Here is a 27,132-nt window from a genome sequence, read left to right on the forward strand (position 1 = left end):
GACCCATCGCACCTGGCCTGAAATTATTAGTTCTTTGAGTTAGTTCCTAGTTTATGTGTGGACCTAAGCATATTAACCATTTAGCTTCAGTGTCTTATAAATATAAATATCAGGATTGCATTAGCTGGGCATGTTGGTGCATGATTGTAATCCCAGTTTCTTGGGAGGCTGAGGTCAGAGGTTGAGCCCAGGAGTTTGAGGCTGCAGTGAGCTAGGATTGCACCACTGCATGCCAGCCTGGGTGACAGAATGAGACCCATTCACTAACTACCTAACTAAATAAATACACTTCAGGATTATATTCCATATACCTAGGACTTTTTTGAGGTTCAAATAAAATAGTTCATGTAAAACACATTGTGAACTCTAAAATTTTTGATTAACCAAATGTATCATTTTTTGTTATTCTACATTTGTAAAATGAGGTGCTTACTAACCAAAAAAATCCAAAGTAGATAGATAACTACTTAAAGTTCATTTTAAAGGTTTAAAATTACTATATTATTTGGTACATTAATAACAAATAGTTCTTTATTCATAACTTCATTGGTATTAGCACCTAATTTAGTTCTATATTTCACAAGCTACTAAAGAGCACATGGTCATTTAGAAAACTGAATATTCAGTTTGTAAAAATGTTTAATTGGTGTGGTAGAGGATTGAAACAGTCTTTCATTTTTCTCCTCTGAGAATTTTAACTGCAGTTAAATTCTGCAATGAAGTAGCAGTGCTAAAAAGAGCAAATCTTTTCTTTTTTTAACAGTTCATTCTTAGTCAAGAAGATATAACAACTATTTTTAAAACATTGCATGGCAATATATGGTATGAAAAAGATAGTAGTGCCTCACCTGCTGTAACAAAAGACCAATACAGTGCCGCTAGTGGAGTTACGACTAATGCTTCACACCATTCAGGAGGTATGTTTTTAACTTCAAATTTCTTTCTGCTTTCCTCTCTTTCTCTCTTTTTTCTTCTATCTTCTTCCCTCCCCTTCCTTCTATCTTTTCCCTCCTTCCTCCCCTCTTTCTCCCTCCTTTCCTTCTTTCTTTCCTTCTTTTTCTTTAGTTTGGGCAAAATAAGATTTGTAAATCTGTTTCTAATCAGCTAATTCCATTCAGACATCTCTAAATTGTCTATGTTATTAGTCGTTGTGTTGAATTTTTTTTCTTTGAATGAAAGTTCCTAGTCCTGTTGTAACAAAATTCCTCAATATATATTCATGTTTTCCTGACTTCTTTGTAGCTCCTCATTTTCCATTTTTCTCCCCTTCCCCCATCTTCTCCCTATCCCTAGTGTGGCATATATCCCAAACGAATCTTTTATATTGATATTAGGAATATCAAAGTATTAGAGGTGCAAAGAGAGGATGATCATTAGTAGATGGTGGAGTTTAACAAATATTTGGGAGATGGATGGAATGGAGTAGAAGGAAGCAGAACTTAGAAAGAGGCTTCATCTAATGTTGGATCCAGTGTGCTCTGTGGAATGTGGCTGGTTTCTGAGTTCAGCACCATCGCATACAGAGGGTCAGTTAGTGCTGGGATGACGTTGCTGCATAAGCATAAGGTTCTCATTCTGGCATTGTAGGGGATCCTCAGACCTACCTACCCCAAAATGAAACCTACTAGTTCACAAGACTCACCTTTGCAAAGCCCTGAGGTGTTACACAGCATTTTTACTCAGGGAGAATCCTAACAGAAAACCAGCTTTACATTTACAGCATTGTAGGAAACCCCACCCTTACTAGCTGGAATAATCAAACCAGTCCTTTATTGTTAAATATGAATGGTCAGATATGAAGAAAACTGTAAAAACCCCAAGCATGAATGAAACTAAGATAAATAGAGTCATGTTTTCTGAAGGAAACAGATAATTGAGGTAACAGAAAAGGAAGCAGACAAAAACAAGGATACCCAGGAATTGAACTCAGCTCTGCACCAAGCAGACCTAATAGACATCTACAGAACTCTCCACCCCAAATCAACAGACTATACATTTTTTTCAGCACCACACCACACCTATTCCAAAATTGACCATATACTTGGAAGTAAAGCTCTCCTCAATAAATGTAAAAGAACAGAAATTGTAACAAACTGTCTCTCAGATCACAGTGCAATCAAGCTAGAACTCAGGATTAAGAATCTCACTCAAAACCACTCAACTACGTGGAAACTGAACAACCTGCTCCTGAATGACTACTGGGTACATAACGAAATGAAGGCAGAAATAAAGATGTTCTTTGAAACCAACGAGAACCAAGACACAACATACCAGAATCTCTGGGATGCATTCAAAGCAGTGTGTAGAGGGAAATTTATAGCACTAAATGCCCACAAGAGAAAGCAGGAAAGATCCAAAATTGACACCCTAACATCACAATTAAAAGAACTAGAAAAGCAAGAGCAAACACATTCAAAAGCTAGCAGAAGGCAAGAAATAACTAAAATCAGAGCAGAACTGAAGGAAATAGAGACACAAAAAACCCTTCAAAAAATAAATGAATCCAGGAGCTGGTTTTTTGAAAGGATCAACAAAATTGATAGACCGCTAGCAAGATTAATAAAGAAAAAAAGAGAGAAGAATCAAATAGATGCAATAAAAAATGATAAAGGGGATATCACCACCGATCCCACAGAAATACAAACTACCATCAGAGAATATTACAAACACCTCTATGCAAATAAACTAGAAAATCTAGAAGAAATGGATAAATTCCTCGACACATACACCCTCCCAAGACTAAACCAGGAAGAAGTTGAATCTCTGAATAGACCAATAACAGGAGCTGAAATTGTGGCAATAATCAATAGCTTACCAACCAAAAAAAGTCCAGGTCCAGATGGATTCACAGCCGAATTCTACCAGAGGTACAAGGAGGAGCTGGTACCATTCCTTCTGAAACTATTCCAATCAATAGAAAAAGAGGGAATCCTCCCTAACTCATTTTATGAGGCCAGCATCATCCTGATACCAAAGCCTGGCAGAGACACAACAAAAAAAGAGAATTTTAGACCAATATCCTTGATGAACATTGATGCAAAAATCCTCAATAAAATACTGGCAAACAGAATCCAGCAGCACATCAAAAAGCTTATCCACCATGATCAAGTGGGCTTCATCCCTGGGATGCAAGGCTGGTTCAATATACGCAAATCAATAAATGTAATCCAGCATATAAACAGAACGAAAGACAAAAACCACATGATTATCTCAATAGATGCAGAAAAGGCCTTTGACAAAATTCAACAACCCTTCATGCTAAAAACTCTCAATAAATTAGGAATTGATGGGACGTATCTCAAAATAATAAGAGCTATTTATGACAAACCCACAGCCAATATCATACTGAATGGGCAAAAACTGGAAGCATTCCCTTTGAAAACTGGCACAAGACAGGGATGCCCTCTCTCACCACTTCTATTCAACATAGTGTTGGAAGTTCTGGCCAGGGCAATTAGGCAGGAGAAGGAAATCAAGGGTATTCAATTAGGAAAAGAGGAAATCAAATTGTCCCTGTTTGCAGATGACATGATAGTATATCTAGAAAACCCCATTGTCTCAGCCCAAAATCTCCTTAAGCTGATAAGCAACTTCAGCAAAGTCTCAGGATACAAAATCAACGTGCAAAAATCACAAGCATTCTTATACATCAATAACAGACAAACAGAGAGCCAAATCATGAGTGAACTCCCATTCACAATTGCTTCAAAGAGAATAAAATACCTAGGAATCCAACTTACAAGGGATGTGAAAGACCTCTTCAAGGAGAACTACAAACCACTGCTCAAGGAAATAAAAGAGGATACAAACAAATGGAAGAACATTCCATGCTCATGGGTAGGAAGAATCAATATCATGAAAATGGCCATCCTTCCCAAGGTAATTTACAGATTCAATGCCATCCCCATCAAGCTACCAATGACTTTCTTCTCAGAATTGGAAAAAACTACTTTAAAGTTCATATGGAACCAAAAAAGAGCCCGCATCGCCAAGTCAATCCTAAGCCAAAAGAACAAAGCTGGAGGCATCACACTACCTGACTTCAAACTATACTACAAGGCTACAGTAACCAAAACAGCATGGTACTGGTACCAAAACAGAGATATAGATCAATGGAACAGAACAGAGCCGTCAGAAATAATGCCACATATCTACAAGTATCTGATCTTTGACAAACCTGACAAAAACAAGAAATGGGGAAAGGATTCCCTATTTAATAAATGGTGCTGGGAAAACTGGCTAGCCATATGTAGAAAGCTGAAACTGGATCCCTTCCTTACACCTTATACAAAAATCAATTCAAGATGGATTAAAGACTTAAATGTTAGACCTAAAACCATAAAAACCCTAGAAGAAAACCTAGGCATTACCATTCAGGACATAGGCATGGGCAAGGACTTCATGTCTAAAACACCAAAAGCAATGGCAACAAAAGCCAAAATTGACAAATGGGATCTAATTAAACTCAAGAGCTTCTGCACAGCAAAAGAAACCACCATCAGAGTGAACAGGCAACCTACAAAATGGGAGAAAATTTTCGCAACCTACTCATCTGACAAAGGGCTAATATCCAGAATCTACAATGAACTCCAACAAATTTACAAGAAAAAAACAAACAACCCCATCAAAAAGTGGGCGAAGGACATGAACAGACGCTTCTCAAAAGAAGACATTTATGCAGCCAAAAAACACATGAAAAAATGCTCACCATCACTGGCCATCAGAGAAATGCAAATCAAAACCACAATGAGATACCATCTCACACCAGTTAGAATGGCAATCATTAAAAAGTCAGGAAACAACAGGTGCTGGAGAGGATGTGGAGAAATAGGAACACTTTTACACTGTTGGTGGGACTGTAAACTAGTTCAACCCTTGTGGAAGTCAGTGTGGCGATTCCTCAGGGATCTAGAACTAGAAATTCCATTCGACCCAGCCATCCCATTACTGGGTATATACCCAAAGGACTATAAATCATGCTGCTATAAAGACACATGCACACGTATGTTTATTGCGGCATTATTCACAATAGCAAAGACTTGGAACCAACCCAAATGTCCTACAATGATAGACTGGATTAAGAAAATGTGGCACATATACACCATGGAATACTATGCAGCCATAAAAAATGATGAGTTCACGTCCTTTGTAGGGACATGGATGAAATTGGAAATCATCATTCTCAGTAAACTATCGCAAGAACAAAAAACCAAACACCGCATATTCTCACTCATAGGTGGGAATTGAACAATGAGAACACATGGACACAGGAAGGGGAACATCACACTCTGGGGACTGTTGTGGGGTGGGGGGAGGGGGGAGGGATAGCATTGGGAGATATACCTAATGCTAGATGACGAGTTGGTGGGTGCAGCGCACCAGCATGGCACATGTATACATATGTAACTTACCTGCACATTGCGCACATGTACCATAAAACCTAAAGTATAATAATAATAATAATAATAATAATAAAAGAAAAAAAAAAAAAAAAAAAAAAAAAAAAAAAAGAAAAGGAAGCAGACAAACAAAAAACAAACTCTGACATTCTAAGAGGATTTTGAGAAGATAATATAAGAAATGGATCCCACCAGCACCACCAGCTCACCCAAGGATAGGAGAGTTGCTGGAAATCCAAATATTATTGCTGAAATTTTGAAACAAAAACACTGAACATGTAATTAGAAGTATTGAGTTGGAATATTTGGTTGAGGCAATCTCCCATGACAGAGAAGAAAAAAGCACAGGGATGGAAAATGTGATAAAACTTAAGAGTGATGTTTTAGTTCAGAAGGTCCAATTCCAGAATGAGTGTTACAGAAGAAATAATTGAGGAAATGGAAGGCAGTTCTTTAAAGAAGTATAGTACTCTCCTTTTATCTGCAGGGAATATGTTCCAAGACCCGTCGATGCCTGAAACTTTGGGTATTACCAAACCTATGTTTGGATAGTACCCAAACTGTATTTTTTCCTATACTTACATATGTATCATAAAGTTGAGTTTATAAATTAGGCACAGTAAGAGTTGAACAACAACTAATAAAATAGAACAATTATAACAATATACTGTCATAAAAGTTACGTGAATGTGGTCTGTCTCTCAAAGTATCTTAATATTTTCAGACACCAGTTGACCTGACTACAGGTAATTGAAAGTGCAGGTAAGGGTGAGCTGCTGTAAACTGTCCAGACCTGAGTAAATATTGAAGGAAGCTCTTAGCTATAATGAATCTACTGAGTTTCCAGCAGATTGGGTAAACTAAGATTCCACATACAAACCCATTTTCATGAGATGTCAGAATGGTAAAGCTAAGATTTTCTAAAGTTTCAGGAAAAAAACAGGCTGCCTGTCAGAGACTTAGAAAAAAATGATTGCATGATTGATTTTTTGTTGTTTTTTATTTATCATCAGTAAAACATGATGGAATAGAATCCCTGGATGGTAGAAGACAATGGAGGAATCTATTCAGAATTCTAAGGAAAGTGGTTTTTGAAGCTCAGATTCTATACACAGCCAAGCCATCACCCAAAATGTGAAAAGAAAATAATTCTCAGATTTCCTGTGACTCAGTTTTCTTAGACTTCTTCATACCCATTTGTAAAAGAAATTAGTTTGAAAATGTATTTCAGAAAGTCAGGAAATCTAGGAAACAGAAAAATATGGGGTTAAAAAAACCTAGGCCTACCCAGGAGTGTATTGAAAAAGGAATCTCCAAATTATCTGTGTGAATAGGCTAGAAATTAATTGGCTTTCATTAAAAAGTAAATGAGAATGCTTTAAGGAAAGAAAAAAAAAGCCATGTGGAAGAATGTCTTATATAAGAAAAATAGCATGAATTCCACATACTATGTAGGATACAGAGTTAGCTATATTATATAACTGATACAGACAGGAAAGTGTTTTCTGTTCTTAAGAAAGAAATTTCTATACCATGGTGCAGAAGTGAAGTGGACTAAATTTTGCATAATTTTGAGCCATTGTTAGAATGTGAGAAGAGAACCTCTTATTTTTCAGAGTTGCACTCATTGTGACAGTGTAGCAGCAGAGGCAGTATTACTGTAAGTCTCATCATTGAAAAATACTACATGGTCATAGTTAAACAACACATGGAATACTTCTTATGTAAATAAAAAAGTAAATGTTATGAACTTTGATAACTTAGAAGTAAAGACATTACTAACCAAAGCTGTAAAGAGGAAGATGGATCAGGGGAAACAAATAGTAAGGGCTTAAAGAGTGAGAGATAATGTCTGCAATTGATGTAACAAGAAATAGATGTTTGAATATGTTATTTTAATCGTTTTCTTCTGGAAATTTTTACACATATACCAAAGTAGAATGAATAAGGTAATGAACCCACATGTACTCATCACCCACTTTCACTAATTTTTTTTTTTTTTTTTGAGACAGAGTCTTGCTCTGTCGCCCAGGCTGGAGTGTAGTGGTGCAGTCTTAGCTACTGCAAGCTCTGCCTCCCGGGTTCACACCATTCTCCTGCCTCAGCCTCCCGAGTAGCTGGGACTACAGGCACCTTCCACCACACCCAGCTACTTTTTTGTATTTTTAGTAGAGACAGGGTTTCACTGTGTTACCCAGGATGGTCTCGATCTCCTGACCTTGTGATCTGCCCGCCTCAGTCTCCCAAAGTGCTGGGATTACAGGCACCCGCCACCACGCCCAGCTACTTTTTTGTATTTTTAGTAGAGACAGGGTTTCACTGTGTTACCCCGGATGGTCTCGATCTCCTGTCCTCGTGATCCCCCCGCCTCGGTCTCCCAAAGTGCTGGGATTACAGGTGTGAGCCACCATGCCTGGTCCACTTTCACTAATTAGTATCATGTGGCTACTTTGTTACTGCCTTCACTCTGCTCTTCCCCCTTCTTCCTCCAGCCCATAAGATTATTTTAAAGCAAATCCCAGATACTATACTATTAATTGCTATTTTTCCGTAAGCAATAAGGACATTACTTTTTAAATATAGTAACATCATCACCCTAAAAATTAGCAATGCTTCCTTAAGACCATGAAAATATCCAGTTAGGGTTCATCTTTCTCCTGGATGTCTCATTACAAGGTTTGTTTTTTTTTAAATAATGATGAAAGTGTCAATTCACAAAGAAGATGCAACAATCCTAAATGTGTATATACCTAATAACAGAACTTTAAAATATATGCAGCAAAATTGACAGAACTAAAGAAGAAAATACACATATGCAGAATCGTAGTTGGGGATTTGAACATACCACTCTTGGTGAATGATAAGATATGAACAAAAAAATCAGAAAGAATATAGAAGATTTGAACACAATCAACAAACTTGACATAATTAATGTAATGTTACACTTAGTTGCAGAATACATTTTTGTTTTTAAATACTTCCTGGAATGTTTACAAAGATGCACTATTTTGTGGACCATTAAGTTTTCTGACCACATTGGATTAAATTAGAAGGTAGTAACAATAGGATGTGAAAAAGCTTGAACAATTTCTAAATAACCCACAGATCAAAAAGAAATGACAAGGGAAATTAAGAAGTTGTTTGAACTGAATGATCATGAAAATAAAATATATCAGAATTTCTGGAATGCAACTAAAACAGTGGTGAAAGAAATTTGTAACTGTACAGTAACATATTAGAAATGAATAAGTTTTAAAATCAAAGATTAAATCTTCTACCACCAGAAACTAGAAAAAGAATAGGAAATTAAACCCAAAGTAAATGAAAAGAAGACAGTAATAAAAATAATAGAATCCAACAAAAGAAAAACAGAGAAAATGTTTAAATGTATGAGTATATTTTTTCAAAATTTTAGGTTTCTGCTCATTAAAGATACAGTAACAAGATAGGAAAAACCCAAACCTCAGACTTGATGTATGTATCTTTTATCCAGAATACATTAGAACTTTTATAAATCAATAGCAGCTTTTTAAAAGAAAAATAATGACCAAAAGATTTGGATACTTGAGAGAGGGTGAACACATGAAAACATGTTCATATAATTTTTTTTTTTTTTTTTTTGAGACAGAGTCTCGCTTTGTCACCCAGGCTGGAGTGCAGTGGTGTGGTCTCAGCTCACTGCAAGCTCCGCCTCCCGGGTTCATGCCATTCTCCTGCCTCAGCCTCCTGAGTAGCTGGGACTACAGGTGCCCGCCACCACGCCTGGCTAATTTTTTGTACTTTTAGTAGAGACGGGTTAGCCAGGATGGTCTCGATCTCCTGACCTCATGATCCGCCCGCCTCGGCCTCCCAAAGTGCTGGGATTACAGGCATGAGCCACCACACCCAGCTGTTCATATGATTATTTATCAGGAAAACTTTACAGTTCACCAGATGAGATAAGTTGTAGAAGACTGACAACCCCAAAGGTTGGCAAGAGTGTGGAACAGCTGCAATTCTCACATACGACTGATAGGAATGTGAAATAGTATAACCACTTTGGCAGAGTTTGGCAGTTAATATATACCTACCTTTAACAGAGCAATTCCAGACCTAGGTATTTACTCCCACCCCACCCCAAAATAAGTGCATATATACACAAAATGACTCATTTAGGAATACGTATAGCAGATTTATTTATAGTAGCCCAAATCTGGAAACAACTCAAATGTTCATCAATAGGAGGATAAACTATTTCATTCCATAGAGTGCATGACTAGTTGTAAGAGTGAACTACTTGTACATGCAGCAACATGGTTGAATCTCAAAAACATTATGTTGACTGAAAGAAGCCACACACAAAATAGTACAATCTGTATTACTCCATTTATACGGAATTAAAAAAATACACAAAATTCATCTATGATGATTGAAATTACAATGGTAGAGAGGTTGGGGATTGGCTAGCAAGTGTTAAGAGGGAACTTTCTGGAGGGATATAAGTGTTCAGTATCTTAATTGAAGTAGTGATTACGTGGAAATATACACATCAAATTTCATCAAATAGTTCATATAAGATACATGTATTTCATTGTATGTAAATTTTTATCACAATTGAAAATACATTACCTGGCATAATGGTACTTTTCTCTGGGGTTAGATATAATGAGAATTAGAAAGTGCTGCGTTTTCATTTTAAGCTCATTTAATGTGTGCATATAATGCCTTGATTCAAAATTTAAATGTAGAAAACAAATTTTGAATTCTGATTAGTAGAAAAATTTTTTAAATGTCTCTTGGTTTTAGTTTTTTAAAGTAAAATTTGAGTACTGACTTATGTGCCAGGTACTGTAGTATGCATTTTACATGTGCTATTTTACTTAATCTCCAAACATACTCAGTGATCAGTTCTATTTTTCCTTGGAACAGAACAGGAGTAGAAACAGAAGCATCAGGAGGAAACAGAAACACCAGGTGTTCAATTAATATTCCCAAATTATTATGGAAAGAGTCCTAAGCTAGAAGTTACTGAGTTTTACATCTGAATTTTCTAATATTTTATTTTCTTGAATGTCATTTTACTATACCTGTTTAATAATTCTATTAAATCTATTTCAAGGGTATTTTAATGAGCTACTTTTCATGATATTTTCTTTTATTAAATAACTTTAATTTTTTCAAGGAACAACTGTGGTGACAGCTGCTGTGGTAGAAGTACATTCACGTGCCTCAGGAGTTAAGACAACATTAAACATGAGCTTCAAAACTGATGATCTCACCATGGTGCTGTATAGTCCAGGTCCTAAACACGTAAGTCCAGGAAGAAAAGAAAATGTATTTTCACATGTGAAATTTGCATAGGTTGATGTTTTTAAAGTAACAAATGTTAATATTTAACATGTATTTTGTAGTATCTGTCCCTCTGAGAAAAATGGTTGATCTTTTTACTTTAATAATAATTATAACTATTTCCCTTTTAAATGAGTTATCTATCATATAGCTAATGTGAAAAATAAATTGTAAAATTAAAGTGATATGTATATATTTTTGGCCTTTCATTAGAGCCCTTTGGAGACAGAATTTTGATTGATTGTTATAAGCAGAGGCAATAATTTGTAGTAGTTCATATCATAAAATACACTTTAGACTTGTGTTTCTTTGTAATTTTGTGTTGGTTTCTCCTTTCATAGGCTTCCTTTACAGATGTTCGTGATCCTTCTCTGAAACTTGCTGAATTTAAATTGGAGAATATTATAAGTACTTTAAAAATGTATACAGACAGCTCAACATTTTCTTCCTTCTCATTAAAAAACTGTATTTTAGATGATAAAAGACCTCATGTCAAGAAAGCAACTCCTCGGTATGTATTGTAATGCTGTTCTAAGGTTTTACTTGAGAAATCGTTGATATATTTTACAGAATTCATCTCCAGAGTTGCACGTTCATTTTCTGAGTGCATCCTAGGTTCTTTAAAGCTTCAATTCAGTCATCTCGTAGTACTTGGTTAACATTTAAAATGTCCTGGTTCTGTTATGTACTATTCTTACTGGATAATTGATAGATTGGTTGAGTAAATAGAAATAATCAGTACAATTAAATTGGTTTTTACATTCTTTAAATTACATTCTCTAATATAAATCTAATATAAATTATTGTTAATCCATGCTAATTGCAATGGGAAGTACATAAAAAATTGAAAAAAAAAATCCTGAGATTCAAACTCTTATAATTTATTGAACATATACTTCCTCATTTATGATACATTTGTGTTCCAGAAGTTTGTAAGTTCGTCATTTCGAACACTTTATGGATCTTCCCGAGAGACATGACTTCAGAATGCTTTTTTTGTCAGTGAAAGAGATAAGAGGTCTTTGAGTTTTACTCATGTGTGATTACTTCTCAGTTACTCATACATAGGAATTGTTGTTATTGTGTTTTCCAGAATGATAGGACTGACAGTTGGTTTTGACAAAAAAGACATGATGGATATAAAATACAGGAAAGTCAGAGATAGTTGTGTGACTGATGCAGTCTTTCAAGAAATGTATATTTGTGCAAGCGTAGAATTTCTGCAGACTGTTGCAAATGTCTTTCTTGAGGCCTACACCACAGGCACTGCTGTAGAAACCAGTGTGCAAACATGGACTGCTAAGGAAGAAGGTTAGTTATTGGCTAAAATATTTAATATTTGTTTTATTGAAGTGCTACAACAGGACTTAACCCTGATTAGCCTTTTAGATCATCAAAGTAAATGCTTTAAGAAATTAAAATTTTATTTTTCAGAGTAGAAGGAAAACCTTAATGTGTTTTCTTGGAGGATGTATAGTTTGCATTTTTTAAAGGTGTCAGTATATATTGCATTTAAAAATTATGAGACCTATGTTAGAATAAGTAATTGTACTTCTCTTCAGGCAGTAATTTGAAGGAATTTGTCTAGTGGAAAAAAACAAGCAGAGCAAATAATGAACCAACCATACCTTTTCACAATTAAGATAATATTTCAATTTAAAGCACTCATTTATTTTTGTTGTATTTATTCCTAGCTTTTAACATATGGTTTCTCTATTATCTTTTTATAATATGTCATTTACTGTGGTATAGTAGAAAGAGTATCAAGTTGAGAGTTAGAAACTAGATTAGTTTCTAGGCTTTCCAATTAAATAGTGGAGATTTCCCCTCATTTGAAAATGTTCTTATGCCTATAGCTTCGTCAAGTCTTTACTAAGGGTTGTAGTTGATTCCTTTGGGATCTAAGATTCTTTTGTTTTACTTTTTACTATTATTTCATTTTAATATTTTCTTATAAATAATAAATTATTCATAATATATAGCAAATATTTTAATTTATTTTTATTTGTTTTAGTACCTACACAGGAATCAGTGAAGTGGGAAATTAATGTTATTATTAAAAATCCTGAAATTGTGTTTGTGGCTGACATGACAAAAAATGATGCTCCTGCCTTAGTCATTACAACACAATGTGAAATTTGCTATAAAGGTAACCTTGAAAATAGTACAATGACTGCTGCCATTAAAGATCTCCAAGTGAGAGCCTGCCCGTTTCTTCTAGTCAAGAGAAAAGGCAAAATCACTACTGTGAGTTAACTATTTGATCATCTGCTTAATTGTAAACTATTTTGGATGTAGTGTATACCATTTTAGGAAACAAAAACTACCTACATGCTTTCCAGCCTTGCTCTGTAAAATGTCATTCTCTCTGCTTAGAGAGCTTAATTTAGAATATTATTTACCAGCTTTGAAACTCTTTCATTCTTCCAGATGCTGCTCATTATTGTTAGTATTTGTGGGAATATTGTCACTAAGAAGTTGGGTTCATCTTGACACTTTTCAATTAAGATCTTACTTTGACTTTCTAACCATGTCAATTCCAAATTGGTCTTTGGACTTTTAAGACTTTCTGCCAGTTGTTTGCTGTGTTGTTTCAGTTTTATTGTTTTAACTTTTTTCTCCCATTTGGATGTTTTTGCTCAAATAATGAGTTTTTCCTTGTCTCCATGTAACTTCATTTGAACCTTCAGCCATTTGCTTTGACATACTTCACATTGATATTTTACTCTTTAGTAACCTCTTGGCCTTCCTCCTCTTCATAACTCTACTTAAAATTCATTCCTTTACAGACATCTTTTCAAGTTAACTGGCTGACTTCCAGCGAATACTTAGAAAAATATTTGAGCTTCTGAAGGAGTAATAGAAGCATAAGTTTTTGTTTGTAGAATTGTATTTTCTTCCTGATGCTTGGTATGCATCTATAGAAGCATAAATGTTCTAAACATTGTCACCATAGAAATATAAGTTGGAATTTTGATACAACGAATACATATATATTAGGATATAAGATAAACTGTTGCCCAAATTTGCAAGACAGTTGGCCCTCCACTAAGCAAAGAGAGAATAGAAAATGGAGGGTATACCAATTCTCTCTTAGTTTTTGACTTAGAAGTTTTAAATATGTATTTCTTCTATTCACGTCTTTTTTGGCTTGAACATAGCTGTATGACCACACTTTACTGCAGTAAAGGTTGGGGAATGTGGTATTTTTTTCTGAGCTACTTTGTGCTCAGATAAAACTTCTATTACTGTGGAAGAATAGAACAGATATTAGTTTCTAGATGTCCTTTATATGGGATAATTAAGGAGTGTATTATTAAGTCACTTTTTAAATAGTTATTTTTATTAACTTTTTTATTTGACATACCTATTACTAGGAAAGTCTTTATATAGAAATATTTTTATATTTAAACATTAATTTAGTGGTATTGATTTTTCTCTCATAGGTTTTGCAGCCCTGTGACTTGTTTTATCAAACTACTCAGACAGGTACAGATCCACAAGTGATCGATATGTCAGTAAAATCCCTGACACTAAAGGTAAATTAAAATATAATCATTTGAATATTTAGTGCACTTAAAAAAAGTAGTAAAGCTTAGAAAGTTATAGCAAGTCTTTTAATTGTTACACAAACAAAATAGGTGTATTTGTGTTTTTGAAAATATGTTTTTATGAGATATTTACAAAGTAACATTATTTAATACACATTTTATAATGAATGTTATTCTATATTTTATTATTTACATTTGTGTGGTTAACATCTAATATCCCTAATAAATATTATTGAAATTACTTTATACTTCAGTTTAATAATATCTGCAATTCATGTATACTAATAATATGTAATTCATGTAATAATATCTGCAAGATTCATGTAAATAATCTGCAAGATTCATGTAAATATCTGCAAGATTCATGTAAATACATAACAAGAATTATGGTAATTTAAAAAATTTTATAAACAATAAATTGTGTCTTCTATTTTGTGGTAGTAATGTTAATTTAATATTTAATTTCTTATCCTTCATCATATATATTTAATATTTCTTGATGTAGTATGTTTGAAAGTGTTTTGTATAGACTTATTAATTTTTTTTCCATTTAGGTTTCACCAGTTATTATAAATACTATGATTACCATAACTTCAGCACTGTATACAACTAAGGAAACCATCCCAGAAGAAACAGCTTCTTCTACTGCACATTTATGGGAGAAGAAGGATACAAAGACTTTAAAAATGTGGTTTCTTGAAGAATCAAATGAAACTGAAAAAATAGCTCCCACAACTGAATTGGTACCCAAAGACGAGATGATAAAAATGAACATTGATTCTATTTTTATAGTTCTTGAGGCTGGAATTGGTCATAGAACAGTACCTATGCTTCTGGCAAAGTCACGTTTTTCAGGGGAAGGCAAAAACTGGAGTTCCCTAATAAATCTGCACTGTCAACTTGAGCTAGAAGTAAGCATATTTTTCCAGTTTTATAACAGATAATGATACATATGGAATATTATGACAGATAATGATACATATGGAATATTATGGAATCTTATGTAGCTATTTAAGCTTATTGTAAATATGATATTGGGTCAAAAACTTTTAGAAAAAAGTTTTCAAATTTTGCCTTTGAATAATTGCTTTTATGTATACATTCCTTTTACTTTTAAAGTACATGTCCACATTAAGTTTATATTTCAACTGATTTTATCAACTTAAAGATAATATTTTATTCAACAGTTGTTGATTAGATTCAGAATTCTTTTTTTTAAAAGTTAAATTGAGGCCAGGCCCAGTGGCTCACCTGTAATCCCAGCACGTTGGGAGGCCAAAGCAGAAGGATTGCTTGAGCCCAGGAGTTCAAGATCAGCCTGGGCAACATGGTGAAACCTTGTCTCTACTAAAAATACAAAAAATTAACCAGTGGTGGTGGCTCACACCTGTAGTCTTAGCTATTCAAGAGACTGAGGTGGAGGATTGCTTGAGAATAGCTGGGAAGTCGAGGCTGTGGTGAGCTGAGATCTCACCACTGCATTCCAGCCTGGGGTTCAAAGTGAGACCCAGCCTCAAAAAAAAGAAAAGAAAAGAGTTAAAGTTGAATAACTTTTTTTTGAAGGATATAGACAATTTCTGAATATGTGGATAATAATCTCTTCTAATAGAAATATAAAGAATTAGAAATATATGCCTTATACTTTTAGGTAATGTAGAATCAAGGAAAGATGCTTAAAAAGGGGTTTTATCTGGACTAAATTGTGAAGAGCGAATATGTACTGTGAAGTTAGCCAGGTGAGGAAAATGCTGAGGGAGTGCTTATAGGAAGCTACTGAATGGCACGTAGACTGGTTTTTATATAGAAGAAATAACAGGGCTAAAAAACATGGTGGGAAATGGGATGGAAGATCATTTTTAATTTAAAAAATTCTCTCTATAGGTGCATTATTATAATGAAATGTTCGGTGTATGGGAGCCTTTGCTTGAACCCTTAGAAATTGATCAGACTGAGGATTTTAGACCATGGAATCTTGGTATCAAGGTATGTCTATATATGTGTATGTGTGTATATATATATGTATTTTAAAAGACTTTTTTAAAAACAGATTTAGGTTCACAGCAAAATTGAGAAGAAGGAACAGAGACTTCCCGTATACCACCTACTTCTGCACGTGTATAGCCTCCCCCTTTATTAACATTCCCTCATCAACATATATTTGAAGTCTGAAAAAATTTTCCAAAATTGAGAATGTTTATACCACACTCGACACTTTATTTTAATCACAACAAAATTCAGATTGTCTCATCATGAGCCTTGCCCACATGCTTCCTTGTTTGCCCTCTGAATATAATTTTCAAATCTAAGGCCAATGTTGCCTATGCTTCTAATACAATTATGTAACAAGTATTATGTTACTTGTTACATAATTTAGAACAATTTAGAACATAATTTAGAACTAAATTTAGAACAATTTAGACATTGTTCTAAATATTTCAATCCATACAACAACTGTTGGAGGAAGATAGAGTTTTTCTTTAACATGTGAAGGGACTGAGACCAGGGAGGTTAAGAGACTTCTTGAAGTAATAATAGCTACAAAGTGGAAAAGATGGGATGCAAATCCAGCTGCAGAGGGGTTAAATCCACTCTAAACCACTATGCTATAATGCCTGTGTCATCTTCTTGTAGGTTGTTGTCTATCCTGAGTTTCCTTCATCCTTTGGATATGTGCGTGTGTGCAGGAATGTATATTATTTGTTTGAAATATATTGTGGATTTATATAATCATGAGAATCGGGGCCTTTAGGTGAATGAAATTTTGCTTCTGAAGCAAGAGACTGCAGAATTACTCACATGTTTCCTACTTAATAATGACTTGGTCAACCTGCAGACAGATTTTCAGTGGCTTAAAGCCAGTTAAAGTAACAACAGAGGTGGCTAGCTTAACATGTTGAGCTCTTAATTATTAGATCACTTAATTTTATTTTCCAGATATTTTAGATGAAGGATTTGAAAACGAATTCCTTGGTGGTTTTTAGGTTAGAATACACATGGTCAGTGGATCTGTGACTCCTAAAAAATGGTAAAGGGTATTGATTCTTATGAGCTCTAGGTTTATAACACTGTTCTGCTACTATTGTCTGCCTTTGTAAGTCTCTAGGTTTCTGTTCTTTATTATTAGCATGACGAATACATTAAGTTACTTTTTTCTGTCTGAGTTTTTATGTTGCTTTGAAGTATGTGCTTTTATATTCAGATCCCAGGTACACATAGTAATTTTAGGTTTTTATTTTTCCTTCAAAATTGTATCTGCCATTTTACTATCGCTGATGATGACATGATTTATTTTCTCTAATACTTCTGTCCTTTATGACCTTAGTTGGCTGATGTCCAAGTAATTTCAGTAAGGCAATAGAACTTACTGAAATTAGAAAAGATAAAATGTACTGATCTTTCTAATGTTGTTATTGGGATTTGTCTAGTTATGTTGTGTTCTTAGAAATAATTTTTTCTTATATTTCTATGATTTATCATTTTAGATGAAAAAGAAAGCAAAAGAGGCCATTGTTGAGTCAGATCCTGAAGAAGAAAACTACAAAGTTCCAGAATATAAAACTGTCATCAGTTTCCATTCAAAAGACCAATTAAACATTACATTATCCAAATGTGGTCTTGTAATGTTAAACAATTTAGTCAAGGTAAGAAAAGAAATTTGAAACTTTAAATATTGAGATACTTGTCTGATTGATCTGTCTGTTGAACAAGAAGTTTAATAACTTAGTTGTCATTTGTCCTTTACTGTTCTCCTTGTCATTTAATTTTACACATTTCATTTTATTTAGGATAACTCTTTCTTATTAGGCATTTACAGAAGCTGCCACTGGATCTTCAGCTGACTTCATAAAGGATCTAGCACCATTTATTATTTTAAATTCCCTTGGACTTACTATCTCTGTTTCGCCAAGTGATTCTTTTAGTGTACTCAACATTCCTATGGCAAAATCATATGTATTGGAAAATGGAGAAAGTTTAAGTATGGATTATATCCGAACCAAGGACAATGATCATTTCAATGCAATGACCAGCCTAAGCAGCAAACTCTTCTTCATTCTTCTTAGTAAGTAGTTGATATATTACCTTCCTGGGGCTATTTTGTTTTAAATTACAATTTACATGTTATTTTACTCTTTTGTAGAATCTTAGCAAGATTTTTTTTTTTTTTTAATCTCCTTTCTAATAGGTCAAGAACTGTTTTTTTGTCTTTGCAGTGTCTTGGTTACTATTGTTACTAAAACTTTGTATTCCAAACTCTGTCTTTATCCTCTGCATTATTTAGAGCATGGCAATTTACTGCTTTATTGTTGGGAGGAAAAGTATTAGATCTCGCCCTCATTCTGCTTTTATAGACCATAGATGTCTAGATGTTTGTGGGGGTTCTTTTATTCACATTTGGTATCAGTTGATAGTATTCCACCAGTTTTGCAACTGAATGAATTCAAAGTTTGAATTCATGCAAATGGCAATTTTTAATGGCTTTAGGATTTGTAAATAGTTTTTTTTTATGTTCTGCCTGTTGAGATGAAGGTTTTTTCCTTTGTCTTTTCTGCTTCCCAGAAGTTTTTCATTTTTATTGGAGGTGAAATATATACATTTTTAAAGTATCATAATATGTAGTCATTGTGAAGTTAAATAGTCCCAAAGCCTCACCTACACCACTTTTTGATACTCTGGCATTTAAGTAGTTATTGAGGAGAGCATCATTTAAAAGATTAATTAGACATAGGAGGGTAGGCTACTAAAATAGCTTGTGTTTCTAGTTAGAAAATAACGTGTAACAGGTGTTTCAGGTGTTGTCATAGCGTTGTAATTAATGTTCTCATAAATTTTACCTCTTTTTTTTAACATTTTTATGGATGGGATGGTAAATGAAATTTATGCAAGTAAGTAATTTTATCCCCAATACAACATGTATTTTAGGTAAATATATATAAAATTTTATTTAATCAAGTCCAAGATATAAAGGAAAAGTGACACAAGTTGTTGGAAAAATTAAAAACAAAAATTGTAGTCACCTTGATATTTACCAATGTCTACCAAAAGGTATTATGCTCTGGTTATTCTGACAGCAAGCCAGAGATCAGTATTCTTGTATTTTATAGTACTTGCTCTCATTACTCATTTTTGAAAGGTTTGCTATTGTTGTCTTGGGTTAAACTCCTGAATGGGAGTTTTTTAATTAATGCTGTGGAAATATATGCTGGCTTCTTAAAATATCGCTTTTATGGACTATATCCAAAGACTCTAGTGACTATTATTTATAAGTTTAAGAATCATCTGAAATTTCTAATATGTAACATATGTAAAATTAATATGTAATGAATTATAATAAAAACTTTTAAACTTATTTAATTTAGCACCTGTTAACCATTCTACTGCTGATAAGATTCCTTTAACAAAAGTGGGACGACGTCTGTACACTGTAAGACACAGAGAGTCTGGCGTTGAAAGATCTATTGTTTGTCAAATTGATACAGTGGAAGGAAGTAAGAAGGTCACAATTCGCTCCCCAGTGCAGGTATGAAATGATTAATTTTGGGGGATGTCCTGTTATGCATATCTGTGTGCTAATAAAATTTAAAAAAAAAACAAAGAAATTATTACTGAATATAAACCGTAACAGTAATACAGCTGATATCAAAAAGAAGACTCACTACCAGCAGTTGCGCTACTTGGTTATGACTGGTGGTAAGAATTTGTTCAATATACTTCTTATAATTTTTTAATAGGAATATTTTGTAAAATCTTCTTACAGTATTTTTTATAAATAAAATAGTCATCAGTGTTTTGCTTTAGGTCTTTGTAATGTATTTATATCCTTTCTATTTGATTAGATAATTTTTAGAGAAATAAAAAATTTTTACAGCTTTATTGAGGTATGTACAATAAACTACATATATTTAAAGTTGATGACTTTTGACACAAAAATGCACCTTTGAAACCTTCATCACAGTCACGGTAATGAACATGTTTATTTCTTAGAAAAATTTTCTATTTCCCCACTTTCCCATTTCCAGGCATCCACTGATCTGTCCTCATTGTACATTAGTTATGTGGCCTAGGATTTTACATAAGTGGAATACAGTACAGATGGAGTTTGACTTTCATTCAGAAAAATTTTGTATGTATGTGTCAACTTATGTGTATCCATGTTATCACATGCAGTTACATGTTGTTGCTCAGTAGTAATCTATTATATGTATATGCCACAGAGCCATTTTGAGTGAACCTTTGTATACAGTGTGAAGTTAAGAATTGAGGTTTTGCTTTTTTTTTCACCATATGGATTTTTTTTCCAGAGGATTTTAGGTCCTTCTTATTTTTATATAAATTTGAGAATCAGATTATCAGTTTTATCAAAAATCTGGATAAAATTGGCTTGTCCTTTAATTTTTAAATTCTGATTACTCATTGATAGTATTTAGAAATACAGGTTATATTAACCTCTGTTTGCAGATTTAACTAGACTCACATATTCTAGTAGATTTGTGTAGATTTAGATAGTTATGATAGCTGCAAATGAAGACATTTTTACTTTTTTCCTTTCCAATCTGGATGTGTTTTATTTTATCTTGTTTATATTGCCTATCACACTGGCTAGAATACAATTCGAGTAGAAGTGGTGAGAGCATATGTTTTTGCCTTGTCCATTCTTTCACCATTAAAAGTGATTTGTGTTGTTTTGTAGATGCCTTTTCTTAGGTTGTAAACGTTCCCTTCTATTCCTAGTGTGCTGAGAGTTTTTATCAGAGTTGATTTTGGATTTTGTCAGATGCCTTTTCTGTACAAAAGGAGGATATATTTTTTAATTTGTTAGTATGATGAATTATATTCACTGATTCTTTTTAAATGTTAGATCAACCTTGCATTCCTAGGATTAATCTCACATAATCATGACGTCTTACTAACCTTTTAGTATATTGTTGGATTTTGCATTTATATTCATGAGGGATATTCGTCTAGAGTTTCAGTGTCTTTCTGTCTTTCTTTTCTTGAGTCTTGCTCTGTGTCCAGGCTGGAGGGCAGTGGTGCCATCATGGCTCACTGGAGCCACATTCTCCTGGGTTTAAGCAATCCTCCTATCTCAACCTCCCGAGCAGCAAGGAATGTAGGTGCACACCACCACACCTATTCTGCCATCTTGCTCCGCCTCTCATTGTTTAACTTTTTAACTCATTGAAGCAGCAGTCCCCAACCTTTTTGACACCAGGGACCTGTTGCATGGAAGACAATTTTTCCACGGGTGGGGGGCTGGGGCATATGGTCTCAGGATTCCTTTCTTAGGAATAGAAAGCTCCATCCATGTGTGTTCCCATCCCCTGCAGGAACACCAAGTTAACAACTATCTACACAGAAAAAACACCTTCATAAGAACCAAAAATCAGGCAAGCACTCACAGTACCTGGATTTAACCTCAGATCATCAGGCATTAGTTAAATTCTCATAAGGAGCATGCAACCTAGATCCCTTGCATGCACAGTTCACACTCCTATGAGAATCTAATGCTCTGGCTGATCTGACAGGAGGCAGAGCTCAAGTGGTAATGCTCTCAAGCCTGCTGCTTGCTTCCTGCCATGCAGCCCACTTCTTAACAGGCCACAGACCGGTACAGCCCATGGCTCAAGGGCTGGGGACCCATGCATTAAAGTATATTTAACGTGGGGTTTCTGTAGGCACCATGTAGTTGGACCTTGTTTTGTTTTGTTTTGTTTTTGTTTTGTTTTTTACCTAATCTGAAAATCTGTGCCTTTTAACAGGGATAATTAGGCCACTTATATTTAAAGTTGTTGTTGATATGGTTGGGCTTAAACTTGCTATTTTTTTTTCTATTTGTCTCATTTGTTCTTTGCTTCCATCTTCCTTTTGTTTTCTCTTTTTTTTTTTTTTATTAATTGAGCATTTTTGTTATGAATTCGTTTTATTCCCTTGTTGGCTTATTGGCTGTATCTCTTTATACTTCCTTGTCTTTTTGTTGTTGTTGTTGATACTTTAGGGCTTTATTACATACATATTGTATTAGTCTACCTTCCAGTAGTATTTTGCCCCTTCACATACAGAATCAAAACTTTAGACCAGTATACTTCCACTTCTTATCTCCCACATTTGTATAATTATGTTCATACATTTTTGTGTCTATGCATGCTAGCCACCCCATAATACAAGTTACTGTTTTTCTTAAATGAATTATTTATGTTTTAAATAGGTTTAAAATACAAACTGTATTTGATATTTATTATCACTTTTTCTTCTTCAGTAATCTCACAGTGTGGATCTGCTGGTGTTGAATTCTTTCAGTTTTTATTTCACATATATGTATTACAGATATTTTCACTGGGCATAGAAATCTAGATTGGCAGGGTTTTTCCCCCATACTTTAAAAATGTTGTTCTGCTGTCTACTGTATTGCATTGTTTCTGATCAGAAGTCTGCTTTTTTTCCTATATTTGCTTTTCTACAAAATGTGTCAATCTTTTCTTCAGCAGCTTTTGAGATTTTTTTTTCTTTATCATTTGTTTTGAGCAATTTGGTTATGATGAATCTTAGTGTAGTTTTTTTTATGTTCCTTGTATTTGGGGTTTACTGACCTTAAAATCGTGGAATTATAGTTTTGATTGACTTTAGAAAACTTTTTGCCATTGTTTCTAAAATTTTTTCTGTCTTTGCCCTCTCTTCTCTCCTTTAGGTACCAGTTAGATATACATTAGGGTGTTTGAACTTGCCCCACAGCTCAGTAATGCTCTGTTCATTTTTACTTTTAGCTTTTTCCCCCTGTTTCTTTTTTCATAGTTTCTCTTGCTATGTCTTCAATTTCCCTTTTCTTTTTCAGTGGCCAATCTGCTATTGACCCCATCTGATATATTTTTCTCAATAGTAGTATGGATTTTTTTGTTTTTTTATTTTTCATTGTCTCTTTTTAACATCCTCAATCTTCTAACTTTTTAGTGATATTGGATATAATTTTAATAAATGTTTTAATGTCCTTGTCTACCAATTCTATTACATGTCATTTCTGGTTTGTTTTATTGATGTTTCTTTTCATTATGGTAATTTTTTCATTCCTTTAATGTACCTGATAATTTTTTATTGGTTACCTAAAACTACTGTATATATCAGAACCAGACTTCATTCTTCCTGTTTCTTTTAGACGGATCTTTACTGAGCCTTAGATAATCTACACATGTCCTGATCATTACTCAGCTGAAGTTTTGACAGGGAGGGGACACTCAGTTTTCCAGAATTCTGTCCGTACAGCTCTTGCCTCTCCATGCAGGTCTCTCCCCTCCAGTACAATATGCTGTGAATTTCAGTCATGTTGGCTTCCCCAGATTTTCAGATCTTGTCTCTTCAACTTGGCTGCCTGCTCCTCACACAGCAGACTAGAAACTCACTCTCCAGACAGCAAGCTGGGTAGTCATAGGGCTTATGTAGTTTTTTTGTTTTTGTTTTTCCCTTGTGCCACCTATTGCCCCGTATCAGAAACTGTGGTTTGATGTTTGTTGTTTTTCTTCCTGCTTTTTAGTTGATTCGGGTGGGAAGCTATATCTGGTCCCCGTTATTCTAGCATGGCTGAAAACAGATATCCCTTCTCTTTCACTTTTTATTTAGTTAATTATTTTAAAAGGTGACTAACAGCTGCACTCATTACTGCTGATTATTTTGCCATTTAAATAGTTGAACATGAATTTTGAATTTCTTACAGGTACTATGTGTAGAAATATTTCTATTGCTTCAAATGTATAGAGCAAATAGTTTTTCTAGAATTAAAAATATAGTACAGTTAAGATTATTCATTTATGAAATTCTTAGTTCTCGTGTTTTATATGCTGCTATGAAGTTTTTAAAGTAGATTTTGGTAAGATATAGAAAGATTATAAGAAAATTGTTTTACTAAACAATTTGTTATTATCTATTCCAAAGATAAATATGAGTATTTGGAGGTTTTCTGATATTATTATTATTATTATTATATATTAATCAGAATAATACATTTTTGCCTGACCGTTATTTGCTACTTACTGGAGGAGATACTCTTCATACTTTTCTCTCTAAAGAAAGTTGCAACAATTCAGTCACCTCTTCAGGCTCCAATTCTAATTCTAGTTCTCTTGCTATATCCACCATATCTGCAGTGACTTGCTCCATTGAAGTCCTGAATTCCTCAAAGTCATCCATGAGGGTTGGAACCAGCTGTTAATTTTGATATTTTGACCTCCTCTCATGTATCACAAATGTTATTAATGGCGTCTAGATGATGAATCCTTTCCAGAAGGTTTTCAATTTACTTTGCCAGATCCATCAGAGGAATCACTATCTATGGGAGCTGTTGCCTTAAAAAATGTATTTCTTAAATAATGAGACTAATATTATTTAAGTCAAATATACAATGTTACATATAATATTAAGAAGTTGAAATTACTCGTTGATCCATTTGCTACAGCATAGGTGTCGTGTTAGCAGGCATGAAAGCAACATTAATCTCCTGTACATCTCCATCAGAACTCGAGTCACAATGTGCATGGCCAATGAGCAATAGCATTTTGAAAGGTTTTTTTTTCCTGAGAATAGGTCTCAGTAGTGGGCTTTAAAAATTCAATAAACCATGCTGTAAACAGACGTGCTTTCAAAGTCAGGCTTTGTTTTTCCATTTATAGAGCACAGAGTAGAGTTAACATATTCTTAAAGGCCCTGGGATTTTCATAATGGTAAACGAACATTGGCGTAACTTCAGGTCACTAGCTTCATTATCCCTTTAAGAAGAGATTCAGACTGTCCTTTGAAGCTTTGAAGCTAAGCATTGACTTCTCTTCTCTAGCTATGAGAGTCCTAAATGTCATCTTCTTGCAACAGAAGACTGTTTTGTCTAGTTTGGAAATCTGTTGTTTAGTGTAGCCATCTTCATCAATGATCTTAGCTAGACCTTCTGGATAACTTGCTGCAGCCACTTGCCGCTTCACCTTGCACTTGTGTGTTATGCAGGTGGTTTCTTCCCTTAAACCTCGTGAACAAATGTCTGCTTCCAACTTTTTTTCTGCAACTTGCTCACGTCTCTCAGCCTTCATACAATTGAAGAGAGTTAGGGCCTATCTTAGGAGAATGTTATAGCTGGTTTGATCTTCTATCCTGTTATTAGGCTGTTTTCATACTGCTGTAAAGAACTGCCCAGGACTTAGTAATTTATAAAGGAAAGAGGTTTAATTAACTCATAGTGCAGCATGGCTGGAGAGACCTCAGGAAACTTACAATCATGGCAGAAGGCAAATGGGAAGCAAGGCACCTTCTTCACTGTGAGGCAGCAGGAAGGAGAAGTGAACGCAGGAAGAACTACCACACACTTACAAGACCATCAGATATCGTGAGAACTCCATCACAAGAACAGCATGCGGGAAACTGTCCCCATGATCCAATTACCTCCACCTGGTTTCTCCCTTGACACATGGGGATTATGGGGATTACAATTCAAGATGAGATTTGGGTGAGGGACCTAGCCAAACCGTATCATATCCAGACCACTAGAATATTCTTCCTGTCAGCAATAAGGCTGTTTCACTTTCTTATCATTTGTGTGTTCACTGGGTTAGGACTCTTAATTTTCTTCAAAAACTTTTCCTTTGCATTCGCAACTTGGCTGTTTGATGCAAGAGGCCTACCTTTTAGCCCATCTCTGGTTTTGACATGCACTTCTTAACATTAATCATTTCTAGCTTTTGCTTTTGATTTAAAAGTGACAGGCATGTGCCTCTTCTTTTCATTTGAAAGAGGCCATTGGAGGGTTATTAATTGTCCTAATTTCGATATTGTTGTGTTTCAGAGAATAGGGAGGGCCGAAGAAGAGGGAGAAAGTGGGGAGAATGTCCAATTTGTGGAGCAGTGAGAACACACACATTTATTGATTATAACACATATAATTAAAATGAAAAGATTGAAATATTGTGAGAGTTACCAAAATATGACAGTGAGGCACTAAGTGAGCACATGCTGTTAGAAAAATGGCACCAATAGACTTGCTTGATGCAGGGTTGCCACAAACCTTTAATTTGTAAAAAAATGAAATATCTGCAATTCACAATAAAGCAAAACATTATAAAACAAGGTATGTGTATATATGAATTTACTACTTTCGATAGTCAGGAGAAATGGTATTATTCAAAATAAAATTTGCCCACAGTTACACAGCTAGTAATCAGCACTGCCAGTATTTATCTCAGGTTTTTTTCACTTTAACATCTATGTTCATTCTGCTATCATATTGCTGTTGTGTAGTCATAAACTTTAGGAATTGTTCCAGCAGGATAGCTTACCTGCAACACGCTTCTGTTTCTTTCTTATCTTTGTAATTTTTGAGAGACAGGGTCTTGCTCTGTCGCCCAGGAGTGCAGTGGCATGATCAGTGCTCACTGCAACCTTGACCTCCCAGACTCAATAATCCTCTCACCTCAGCCTCTGCAGTAGCTCAGACTACGTGTCTGCACCACCATACCTGGCTAATCTTTCAATATTTTGTAGAGACAGGGTCTCACCATATTGCCTAGGCTGGTCTTGAACTCCTGAGGTCAAGTGATCCTCCTGCATCAGCCTTCCAAAGTGCTGGAATTATAATGGGTGTGAGCCACTGCGCCCACCCACTTTTATACAGATGGATGCTCCCTTTTCCTCTGCTCCCTTAGACTTTTCAAGCTTATGCTCATTCCGTTTTCCAGACTTTTGATCTTTCCTTGAAATTTCAACTACTAGTTATTCTCAGCTTCCAACCAACTTTTTCTGCACTAAATTTGAAAGGGAAAACAAAGGAAGCAATATCAGACTTCGGTAACTAACTTCACATTCCAAACAGGCACCATTTAGAAGCATGTGTT

The 27,132-nt window shown here is 34.6% G+C and overlaps 1 protein-coding gene across 5 annotated transcripts in view; it reads left to right on the top strand.

The window, feature by feature from the left end:
* Nucleotides 1-27,132, top strand: part of VPS13A (vacuolar protein sorting 13 homolog A) — a 249,091-nt gene that overhangs the window by 137,175 nt on the left and 84,784 nt on the right. For all 5 annotated transcript variants that reach the window (XR_010123324.1, XM_054500058.2, XM_054500059.2 and 2 more), the window contains exons 35-45: nucleotides 764-917; nucleotides 10,561-10,688; nucleotides 11,069-11,238; nucleotides 11,821-12,038; nucleotides 12,742-12,974; nucleotides 14,174-14,266; nucleotides 14,833-15,189; nucleotides 16,160-16,261; nucleotides 17,761-17,919; nucleotides 18,083-18,338; nucleotides 19,636-19,796. Coding sequence is in view for 4 of the 5 variants with exons in the window: in XM_054500058.2 (XP_054356033.1) it covers nucleotides 764-917; nucleotides 10,561-10,688; nucleotides 11,069-11,238; nucleotides 11,821-12,038; nucleotides 12,742-12,974; nucleotides 14,174-14,266; nucleotides 14,833-15,189; nucleotides 16,160-16,261; nucleotides 17,761-17,919; nucleotides 18,083-18,338; nucleotides 19,636-19,796 (2,031 nt within the window). In the remaining variant the exon portion in view is untranslated. The remainder of the gene's footprint in view (nucleotides 1-763; nucleotides 918-10,560; nucleotides 10,689-11,068; nucleotides 11,239-11,820; nucleotides 12,039-12,741; nucleotides 12,975-14,173; nucleotides 14,267-14,832; nucleotides 15,190-16,159; nucleotides 16,262-17,760; nucleotides 17,920-18,082; nucleotides 18,339-19,635; nucleotides 19,797-27,132) is intronic.

This window comes from Pongo pygmaeus, chromosome 13 (assembly GCF_028885625.2).
Source record: "Pongo pygmaeus isolate AG05252 chromosome 13, NHGRI_mPonPyg2-v2.0_pri, whole genome shotgun sequence".
Taxonomy (NCBI): domain Eukaryota; kingdom Metazoa; phylum Chordata; class Mammalia; order Primates; family Hominidae; genus Pongo; species Pongo pygmaeus.